This window comes from Rhinatrema bivittatum, chromosome 2, assembly GCF_901001135.1.
Source record: "Rhinatrema bivittatum chromosome 2, aRhiBiv1.1, whole genome shotgun sequence".
NCBI lineage: Eukaryota > Metazoa > Chordata > Amphibia > Gymnophiona > Rhinatrematidae > Rhinatrema > Rhinatrema bivittatum.
In genome coordinates, this window is record NC_042616.1 from 772,352,529 (window position 1) to 772,364,674 (window position 12,146).

Genomic DNA, 12,146 nt, shown 5'->3' on the forward strand with positions numbered 1-12,146 from the left:
CTTGAATTCAGATACTGGTTTTATCTCCATCACTTTCACTGGGAGGCTGTTCCATACATCCACTACCCTCTCTGTAAAGAAATATTTCCTAAGATTACTCCCAAGTCTACCCTCTTTCAACTTCGTCTCATGACCCCTTATATTCTAGAGCCTCTTTTCCATTGAAAAAGGCTCACCTCCTGTGAATGGAAATTTTTTATATATTTGAATGTCTCTATCATACGTTCCCTATCTTGCCTTTCTTCTAGGATATACATGTTTAGATCTTTAAGTCAATCCCCATATGCTTTACAACGAAGACCACTGACCATTTTAGGAGCCATCCTTTGGATTGACTCCATCCTGTTTATAAACTTTTGAAGGTGCAGTCTCCAGAATTGTACACTATGGGGTAGATTTTCAAATAGCGCGATTTGGCATACTTTTGTTGGCGCATCAGGTGCAAACAAAAGTACGCTGGATTTTAGTAGATACGCGCGTAGCCGCGCGTATCCGCTAAAATCCGGGATCGGCGCGCGCAAGGCTATCGATTCCATATAGCCGAGCCGCGCAGCCTACCTCCGTTCCCTCCGAGGCCGCTCCGAAATCGGAGCGGCCTCGGAGGGAACTTTCTTTTGCCCTCCCCTCACCATCCCCTCCCTTCCCCTACCTAATCCACCCGCCCGGCCCTGTCTAAACCCCCCCCTTACCTTTGTCGGGGGATTTACGCCTCCCGGAGGGAGACGTAAATCCCCACGCGCCAGCGGGCCGCTAGCGCGCCGGGACGCGACCTGGGGGCGGGTCTGGAGGGCGCGGCCACGCCCCCGGACCTCCCCGGGCTGTAACCACGCCCCCGAGCCCGCCCCCGAAACGCTACGTCCCGCCCCGAAAATGCCACACGGATCGGGCCCGCCCCCCCGACACGCCCCCCTCGGAAAACCCCGGGACTTACGCGAGTCCCGGGGTCTGCGCGTGCGGGTAGGCCTATTGAACATAGGCGCACTGGCGAGCAGGGCTCTGAAAATCCGCCCCTATATTCCAAGTGAGGTCTCACCAGAGACCTATACAAGGGCACTAAATCACCTCTTTTTCTGCTACCCATTCCTCTTCCTATGCAGCCAAGTATTTTTCTGGTTTTTACCCCCAGATCGGCATCGGACTTCAAAGCGGCCAGCAGAGGGTTTTTTTTTCTTTTTTTTTTTTTAAACTTTTAAAGTACAGGAAAGCAGTTTTTTCTGCTTTTCTGTACTTTTTTTCAATGCGCTCAGCTATTAACGCCTGCTCCAGGTAGGCGTTAATAGCTGAGCAATAAATGTGTATCTGAACATAAGAACATGCCATACTGGGTCAGACCAAGGGTCCATCAAGCCCAGCATCCTGTTTCCAACAGAGGCCAATCCAGGCCATAAGAACCTGGCAATACCCAAAAACTATGTCTATTCCATGTTACTGTTGCTAGTAATAGCAGTGGCTATTTTCTAAGTCAACTTAATTAATAGCAGGTAATGGACTTCTCCTCCAAGAACTTATCCAATCCTTTTTTAAACACAGCTATACTAACTGCACTAACCACATACTCTGGCAACAAATTCCAGAGTTTAATTGTGCGTTGAGTGAAAAAGAACTCTCTCAGATTAGTTTTAAATGTGCCACATGCTATCTTCATGGAGTGCCCCCCAAGTCTTTCTATTATCTGAAAGAGTAAATAACAGATTCACATCTACCCGTTCTAGACCTCTCATGATTTTAAACACCTCTATCATATCCCCCCACAGCCATCTCTTCTCCAAGCTGAAAAGTCCTAACCTCTTTAGTCTTTCCTCATAGGGGAGCTGTTCCATTCCCCTTATTTTGGTCGCCCTTCTCTGTACCTTCTCCATGGCAATTATATCTTTTTTGAGATGCGGCGACCAGAATTGTACACAGTATTCAAGGTGTGGTCTCACCATGGAGTGATACAGAGGCATTATGACATTTTCCGCTTTATTCACCATTCCCTTTCTAATAATTCCCAACATTCTGTCAGCTTTTTTGACAGCCGCAGCACACTGAACAGACTATTTCAATGTGTTATCCACTATCACGCCTAGATCTCTTTCTTGGGTGGTAGCACCTAACATGGAACTTAACATTGTGTAACTATAGCATGGGTTATTTTTCCCTATATGCATCACCTTGCACTTATCCACATTAAATTTCATCTGCCATTCGGATGCCCAATTTTCCAGTCTCACAAGGTCTTCCTGCAATTTATCACAATCTGCTAGTGATTTAACTTCTCTGAACAATTTTGTATCATCTGCAAATTTGATTACCTCACTCGTCGTATTTCTTTCCAGATCATTTATAAATATATTGAAAAGTAAGGGTCCCAATACAGATCCCTGAGGCACTCCACTGCCCACTACCTTCCACTGAGAAAACTGTCCATTTAATCCTACTCTCTGTTTCCTGTCTTTTAGCCAGTCTGTAATCCACGAAAGGACATCGCCACCTATCCCATGACTTTTTACTTTTCCTAGACACTGTTATTTTTTTGCATTGGAGTGAATGAGTAATAGCCTCATTCGCATGCATTTACATGCGATGAGCGCTCTCTCATTCACTCCGTGTCAGACGCATGTTAAATAGGCGTTAATCCCTCTATTGCAATAGGGGGTGGATTAGCGCCTATTTAACCCGTGTCCAACTGCAGGTTATACAGTGCGCTCAGATGAGCGCACTGTATTGCATCGGACCCTAAGAGAGAAAGGCAAAGCTAACAGACAAGAGACCAGAGTTGTGGCCTATTCAGCATGATCTTCACCCCGGGATTCATCAAAGCAGGAACTTAAGCCAATTGTCTCTCCTCATGGACAGAGATTAAGTAACACAACATGTCTAAGGAGTATTCTAGTGAGTGGAGCAGAGGAGCATTTGGATTGCAGCTTTACTGCCCTTGCAAGCAAGGCACAGATTCTCTCAGTGGGTGCAGCTAGCCAGGACACTTTCTAAGGTGCCAGTAGTTTGTTAAAGGAACTTTGATTTCAAACCTTCCCTCTGGAAGTAGACACTTCTCAGGCTACATTTTTTTATCTTTGTGCATGCACCAATTTTGTTTTGTTTTTTAAATTAACCATCAAAGGGCCCAGATATTTGTTCCTGTTTTTTTAAAATAATTCTCTCTTGTGGGCGTACAGTGGCATAAAGGAATGCTAGATTTAGAGTGTTGATCCTGGGGTAACTATGTATAAAGCTGACTGTGTGTGTGTGTAGGGGGTGTCAATGGTTGGGTGGTTCTAATTAAATTACACCGTATTGTAGCGCGCTATTATGCTGCATAACAATTGACAGTATTTGGTATTGCTTTTATTACTGTGCATTTGTCACAATCGTTTGTTTCCTTCACCTATGCATTCCTCTGGTTTAGAAAAAGATTTGTCTTGTCCTTTCAGTATGAGATTTTTAAAGACGGGGCACCAGATGTGGTATTGGGGTAAGAACAAGGTTTTACACCCCTTCAAGGCAAGCGAATCCACAAGGATTTATTCGTTAGCTTGGGTAACAAACTAATTCGGGGGGGGGGGGGGGGGAAACGGGGGACGACACAGTTGTCTTAAATCTAAGATTTATAAATTGATAACTAGGAGAAACCAATAACACGAGCAAAATTAGTCAATCACTAAAATCAGGGTTAACTGTATGTTATTCTAAATCATTAATTGACTCATTCTGAAGAAGGTGGGTAATCTATATAACAAAAAGTGCAGTTAGTGTAGCTGGGTTCAAAAAAGGTTTGGATAAGTTCTTGGAGAAGTCCATTAACAGCTATTAATCAAGTTTACTTAGGGAATAGCCACTGCTATTAATTGCATCAGTAGCATGGGATCTTCTTAGTATTTGGTTAATGTCCAGGTTTGGCCACTGTTGGAAACAGGATGCTGGGCTTGATGGAACCTTGGTCTGACCCAGCATGGCAATTTCTTATGTTCTTATAAAGTGACTGGGATGGATGGGAGATAGGAAGGGAGTTGGATGGGAATCAAACCAGGACTAGTTGTCCAAGAGAGAAAGGAGAGTTATTTTGGCAGAAGTTCCTGATGTTGAGAAGCAAGCCAAGTGCTTCTTGGCAGATAATTTGACAGGCAGGGTTTCCACAAGACAAATCTATATTGTTCTGATCATGTTCAGATCCCAAGTGTCTGAGGTTATCTTAGACCAATGGTTTACATAAAACCATAGCCTTACCCTGGCAGAAAGTTTCTGAGGCATGGATACTGGGATCATGTCTATGTTCTTCTGGAAGCTGTTAAAACCCCATCCCAGCTTTTGGCTGGGATGTTGGTTTAGCTTTTGAGCTCTGTTGTCTGGGATGAGGGTGATGTCCTTGCTGTTGATGGGGAGAAGCAGGCGGAAGATAATACTTCTTTGGAGGATAAAAGACTTTCGACATTCCACACTAATACTTCTAGATGTGGAGGAAGAGTCAGAAGCATAGCACAGAAGGGTCTTTAACTTGAATAACTGCTTCCATAGCCTTATATTCAAAGAGATTCCCTGGAATAAGCAGCATGGAAGCTATTTACCTTTTGGGATCCTGCCAGGTACTGGTGACCTATATAGGCCACTGCTGGAAACAGGCTACTGGGCTTGATGGACCTTTGGTCTGACCCAGTATGGCATGTCAGCATCTTGGACATTGTCAGATGGCTATATTCATGCCAATCTGTGGGCACCAATATCTTCTGCAAAGTCCTTAGATGCTATTTCAAACACACTGTAGGTCAATCATACCATAAGTTTTCAATGCTTCATTACCTTGCCATCTAGTGATACTTGAGCATTACAAGTCTCCTGATGAAAGACGCTCCATTACATATCTATTTGTTTGGTTTGCATATACTGAACTATGAAGAATTGACGAGGTGATATGTGGTCATTGAGCATAGCACCCTCACAAACCTCTCTCTTAATAAGGTCAGGCATGAGAATCCTTCCCTGGGGGCAGCAAAGAGTGTGTTCTAGATCTCTTGGCTTATTTTACAATGCGGATTTGATTACAAGTGACAGCTGAAGCAGTTGCTGATTCTCAAATCCAGGAGCCTTCCATGTATAATATATTGTGCCTGCCTTTTTATTCACTGGTAAGGCATAGAGAGCGCTCACCTACATTCTTATCTGTATCTCCTGTTGGATCTTATGGATGGGCACTGCCATGATTTCCTTTGAGGAGGTTTACAAACAGGATAACAAGGGAAAAGGGCTTTAGATGTTAGGAATTGGGGAACATTCTGGGGAAGGGGGAGCCCATTCCAACAGGATGGACTGCACCCAAACCAGGGTGGGACCCAGCTGCTGGCATTAATATTTAAAAAGGAAACAGAGCAGCTTATAGACCATTGGAGAAAGCCAATAGTTTTTCAGAACTGCATGATTCCAGAGGGAGGTATCTTCCAAGTATGCCTCAATTAGCTAGTAGAAATTGCAGTTGAGCAACACCTGAAGTTCCTGCTCTCTCAGTGCTGAAACAAGGATTCAAAGAGTAGATTAATTAGCCTGGACAGGGGAAAGCACTGCCTCTATTCTCTTTCTGGAATTTCAGTTCTTATTCTAGGTCCCTGGGCTCTGTTATTCAAGTGACCCTGCAAACTCTGCTCTCAGCATTCTGCTGGCCCCATATCCCTCTCATATTTGTTCCTGCCTGTCCTGCTCCCATCATTTTGGCAGATCCTGCCATACATGCTTTATCCTGGCTACTGCTGCTTTTCCTCCTATCTGTGTCAATATACAATTCCCAAGATTCCCAGAAGCTTAATATAAAATTCCCAGGATCCCCAAAATGAACAGAAACATCACAAAAAATAAGAATGCAGTACCCGGAACATTTTAGGGCCTAAAAGAAAATGCTAGAAGAGTTTTCAAATTGTAGACTTTACCCTTAAATAAAGCATGGCTCTACTATCTTAAATATTTCCTTTCATACTACATATGATAGGGCTTGGGGAACACAAGTAATAAAGGATTTTGAAGCTGCACTCAATTCATTTGAATCGCTTAACAGGACATCAAAATCTTCCAGTATAGTTTTACCTTTCAACCAAGAATTTTAGACCTTTTTTAACTGGTAATATTCTAACATAGTACCCACAACAAAAATTCCGAATAAATATGGTCCTGTTGAAAAATAAAATCACTTGCTATCTTGTATGGAGATCAGTTGCCAAATTATTACATTACAATATAGATGTTGTACTCACGCTATGTATTCTTGTTCATCTTCTGCCTGAAAGTGATAAGTTCTGTTATCTAAAATAAACAGCAGAAAGGTACTGTAAATGTTTCATATAAATGAACTATGCTCATTAAATATATATTTTAAAAACAGACATTGAGAGTAGCCTGAATGCACACTGATACAAGTGTTAATGTTTTGCATTAATTTCATTTGTTTCTAACCCTAAAAGGGAGGCTCATCCCCTCTTTTCATAATCAACTACTCAAACTATTTGATCATCATTCTAGGTCAAGTATTATTATGGGAAAGCAGACACTATGGTAAATAACATGATATGTTGCTTAAACTGCAACAGAGTGTAATTGAAAACTAATAGATTCTGAAGAGATAGTTTTGTTTTCTAGGTCAGTATAACATATAAATGAAAACTCTTGGCTCTTTGCAAAAGCATACACTTAATTTTTCACTATACCTCACCACTGTCCCCACTCTCCCCATTCCTCCCCTGTTTCCCATTCTACCGCCCCTCTCTCCCCTCCCCTTTTCTCCACCACCTTCTTTTCTTTCTCTCTGCCCCTCCTCTTTCCTCGCTCTCCTCCCTTCTCTTCCCCTTCTTATCTCCTAGCCTGATTAAAATTAACCTCATAGTTTTCTTTCTTTTGTACATATGTATATAATTGCAAACTTTGTTTACAATTTTATAGCAAAACTTCCCATGTTATTGTTCCCCCTCTTGTTAATGCCTTGTTATCATGTATTTACTGTTCAATGTAAAGCGCCATGCCGTGCGTTTGTTTTTGCGTTACAATGTGAACCGATATGATATCCTGGATGAATGTCGGTATATAAAAATTTTAAATAAATAAATAAATAAATAAATAAATAAATAAATAAAACATGAGCTATGCTTCAATGTCTCATAGTTGACTGAAATCAATATGCACTAAAATTACTAGTGTAAGATTTATGAAAAGCAATGTAATCTTAAATTAACAAAGGAGTCATCCTACAGTATGGAGATATTTCTAAGCCTATTTTGGTTCTTTTATATAAGAAATGTTCTGTCAGACTGGGCATAGATGACTGCAGAAAAAGGCAAATTGGCACATACAGGCTACCAAGTTATTCTGATGATTATGGTCCCTACTCTTTTAGAACATGCTATCAAATCTTCACTATCTATAGAGTACATAGGATATTGATTTAACATCTTGTGTGAAAGACATCTTTAGCAGACAGTATCACCAAACAGTACTGGCTCAAAAGAAAGAGGATCTTACATTAAAGCCAAGTTCCTGCAATTCACAGCTTTTACAGGATTCTCATACAAGCATCTACACCAAGCCAAACTAACTTTTGAGATGTAGAAGGATTAGAATCTAGCATGGTATAGAGCAGGGATGAGCAAACCTTTTTTTGTTTTTGTTTACTGGGGCCAAATTACTGGTCATGATCCTTCAAGTATGTGTCTGTATCGGGGGAGGGGGGAGGGTATACACCTTGGAGCTCTTCAAGCTACTGAAGGGATTCTGATTGTTTTCCTTAAATTGCCCATCTTCATACTCATTAGCCTATCTCTGTTTCTTGCCATCCTGCATCACAAGCACAAGGAAATCATCTCTCTGATGCCATCAAGAGAACATCAGCTGAGTGATTTCACTGTCGCTGCCAGCAGAAGAGGCTTGAAATGGTGCAACATCAGACCATTGCTAATGACATTGCATTATATCAGAGAGCTGGATATAATGGAGGACAGGCAAGAGGTAGGTGGGCTGAACAAAACATGCAAATGAGCCAGTTTTGGCCTACAGGTCTTAATTTTCCCACCCCTGGTATAGAGCATGTGATAAAACTGCTATGGGCTTGGGAAAAGCAGTTGAAAAATATTCAATAAATAAAATAATGTTCATATGACCAAATATATGATTATCTGATAGAATAAAAAGGCATATTTTAGAAGTATTTTAGTCAAACTCCATTTAAAACTTTTAAAATATAATTCACAAGGGAAGTAATAGTGTACATTTATACAGTCTTTCAACCAACTATGATCACAAAACGTTTTCCAGTTACAGTACACAGTCACAATCAGCTACTTTTGTTATAAAATCTTTTTCAGTGCAATAACAGCTTCTGAAGGGAAAAAAAAGAAGATGGAACAATGCACATTTGTTATAATTATTAGCACCAAGTAATAAGTTAAAGTATAGGCAGTAAAGTAACTTCCCAAGGTTACAATGAATGCCAGTAGCAGAACTTTGGTAGGAGCTTAATTATTTACTAATTCCCGCTGAGTTTGGGTTCCACAGAACTTTTAGCACAGAAACCTAACACAGAAAGGGTATTTAATGGTGAAGATTCAGAAGAAATTAAACAAATCACAGTGAACCTGCACGCATATGTTATAAAATCAATGCGTCCATGTGCGCACACCAGGAACTGCATGCACATGGATGCGCGAGCACACCTTTTAAAATCTACCCATTAGTTTTTCTGCTATTTCCTTGTCTTCCCTGACCATCCCTTTTACCCCTCTATCATCTAGCAGCCATCTGCCTCCTTCACAGGTTTTTTGCTTTCAATATACTTGAAAAAGTTATTTCTTGTTTCTACCTCTATGGCAAGCTTCTTTTCAAATTCTATCAGCCTGCTTAATTACTTTTTTACATCTAACTTGCCAGTGCTTATACTCTTCCCTATTTTCCTCACTTAGGCATATTTTCCATTTTTTGAATTATGCCCTTTTGGCTTCAATTGCCTCTTACCTCACTATTAAACTATACTGGCAATTGTTTGGTTCTCCTTCAAACTTTTTAAATGCACTGAATATTTTCTGTCTGGGCCTCAAAGATGGTAATTCTAAATTGTGTCCACACCTCTTGTACATTTTTAAGCTTATGGCTTGCTCCTTTCTATTTTTTTCTAACAAATTTCTACGGTTTTTCACAGTCTCCCTGTTTGTTAAATGCTACTGCAGTAGTTTTTCTTAGTATTGGTCCTACAGTTATTTTGTCAAATTTTCTTACATTAGGCGTCTGAATTTCTAATCTCTATTAGAGAGCTGGATCCCAATTGAGATCTATCTTCACTTACCAGATCTCAAGGTCAGATCCAAGAAAATGATTCCAGTTTATGAGACAAATTCTCTAAAATAGGTGAGGGTTGCTCTTGAGGGAAAGGTATTTCCTTCATGTAATAGTTACAAAATCATGCAACATCTTTTGGACAAATTGGAGACTTTCTCAACTTGATGGGAACTGACAAGACAACATATCAGAATCAGACACACGTCCTGATGGAGAAGGCAGAATTGCTTACCTGTAACAGGTGTTCTCACAGGACAGCAGGATGTTAGTCCTCACATATGGGTGACATCAGGATGGAGCCCAATAACGGAACACTTTTGTCAAAGTTTCTAGAACTTTGACTGGCACTTGCTGGGCATGCCCAGCATGGCACTAACCCTGCATCCAGCAGGGGTCCCCCTTCAGTCATATTTTATTTTTTATTTATTACAGGCTTTTATATACAGACTTTCTTGATACAAATCAAATCAACTCGGTTTACATCGAACAAGCAGTAACTATAACCAACCAATAACAAGAGATAATTTGAAGGAGTATAAAGTTACATTATAACAAGGATGCGTTAACTTGGAGTAGGAAATAAGAAGGGGAACAAAGATAGAGTATAATATACAAGGGAATATATGAGGGAGGCAAGGAGCCGTCCTCATGATAATTTGTAAACGTCCTTATGATAACTTATATACATGATTTAGCGCTTGCTTATTTACATGATTGCTGGGACAATTCTAAGTCAGGCTGTTGGACTAGTGGCGGGGAAGGCTCGGCAGAACAGCCATGTCTTTAGTTTCTTTTTAAAAGTTAGTAGACAAGATTCCTGCCTGAGGTCCGGAGGCATGGCGTTCCAGATGGAGGGACCTGTGATGGAGAATGTCCGGTCTCTGATGTTTGAGTGTTGTACAGCTTTAATAGGAGGTACACATGTAAGGATCCCTTGTAGGCATCCCTTAAAGGTCTGGCCGTCGAGTGCAGTTTGAGGGGGTGTAGCAGATCAAGGGGGGTCTGATAGTGAATATATTTGTGGATAATTGTAAGTGATTTATGAAGAATCCTGAAGTGTACTGGGAGCCAGTGAAGATCTTTTAGAATGGGAGAGATATGCGCTCTCCGATTGGTATTCGTCAAAATTCTCGCCGTTGCATTTTGGAGCAACTGGAGGGGTATTACAGTAGAAGCCGGGAGACCTTGCAAAATGGAATTACAGTAGTCGACTTTGGAAAACAGAATGGCTTGGAGGACAGATCTAAAATCATAATGGAATAGGAGCGGTTTGAGTTTTTTTGAGTACTTGTAACTTGTAGAAGCACTCCTTTGTAGTGTGTTTTATAAATTGCTTTAGGTTCAAGTGACTATCAATAATGACTCCAAGATCTCTAGCATGGGATGTTTGTATATTGGTTTGCAGTTGGTGTTGGAAGGGACTGCCTTCTGGAATGATTAGCAATAGTTCTGTCTTGGAAGTGTTGAGCACCAGATTGAGGCTTGAGAGGTGATGATTGATCGTTTGCAGGTGAGAGTTCCATAACCTGAGTGTTGATTCGAGTGAATTGGATATTGGGATTAAAATTTGAACATCGTCTGCATATATATAGAACTTAAGTTTCAGATTTGTGAGTAAATTGCAGAGAGGGAGTATGTAAATGTTAAACAGGGTAGGCGATAAGGAGGAGCCCTGGGGGACTCCGAATGGGACGTTAGTGTGAGAGGATTCCTTGTTCTTGATTTTAACCTTATAGCCTCTATTGCTAAGGAAGGAGTCGAACCAACTAAGGGCTGATCCTGCAATTCCTATGTCTGATAGCCATAGGAATTGCAGGATCAGCCCTTAGATCCTGCAATTCCTATGTCTGATAGCCATAGGAATTGCAGGATCAGCCCTTAGTTGGTTCGACTCCTTCCTTAGCAATAGAGGCTATAAGGTTAAAATCAAGAACAAGGAATCCAGTCACACTAGCGCCCCATTCGGCGTCCCCAAGGGCTCTTCCTTATCGCCTACCCTGTTTAACATTTACATACTCCCTCTCTGCAATTTACAGTCTTGTGTATAGCAAAAAGTACATGCGAAGACAAACTAACAAATCGCAAGCTAACCCAACTCTGCGGGGTGGCGGGCAGGTTTCGTGAGGACTAACATCCTGCTGTCCTGTGAGAACACCTGTTATAGGTAAGCAACTCTGCTTTTGTCACAGGACAAGCAGGATGGAGTCCTCACATATGGGTGAGTAGTGAGCTGAGGATGCCCGAGCAATGCACCAAATGCACCCAAAGACGAGCAACAGGCACAACAACAGGGGTGAATTTGGGTAGGAGGACATCCAGAAAACCCTGAACGGGTCGCTGATAGGATGTTGGGTAGTTAAGCTGAGAATAAGTTGCGTAAAACATACTGGCCAAAAACGGAATCTTGCCTGCCAGCCTTATTGTTGTGACCGTCACTGCCCGATGTCTCCACTCCGCCCACCTTACCTCTTTGGCGATTCCCTCTTTGCTTGATGGAAGTTTGGCTGCTGCGGCGTCATGTTGCCGACCTTCTCCGGTGTTCCCGGACCGGCTCGACGCAGCCTTTCCACCATGTTCTCTTGAGGGCTAAGGGAGCACGCGTGGCACGGCCCCGACTCAAGTACCAGCTGTGGCGCGAACCTCAGGGGCGTCCCCCTGAGATGACGTCATCAATGCCAGATATTTAAGGTCTCTTGTTTTGCTAGCAAATCAAGTTAGCAAAGGGTTTACTACCTAGCTGCCTCCAGGTATCGCTGCGGATGGGATTCGCGCTCCGCTTACCTTGCTACTCTGCCTCCTCGGACTTTACCAGGGGTACCCGCTTCTCGGGGGCCTCGCTCTCTCTTTTACTTTTCAGGTTGCAGTCT

At 41.9% G+C, this 12,146-nt stretch overlaps 1 protein-coding gene across 10 annotated transcripts in view; it reads right to left on the reverse strand.

Moving 5' to 3' along the window:
• The window catches only part of ASAP1 (ArfGAP with SH3 domain, ankyrin repeat and PH domain 1), a 975,348-nt gene that overhangs the window by 476,982 nt on the left and 486,220 nt on the right, over positions 1-12,146 (reverse strand). For all 10 annotated transcript variants that reach the window (XM_029592039.1, XM_029592032.1, XM_029592035.1 and 7 more), the window contains one exon: positions 6,216-6,264. In XM_029592039.1, the coding sequence (XP_029447899.1) occupies positions 6,216-6,264 (49 nt within the window). The remainder of the gene's footprint in view (positions 1-6,215; positions 6,265-12,146) is intronic.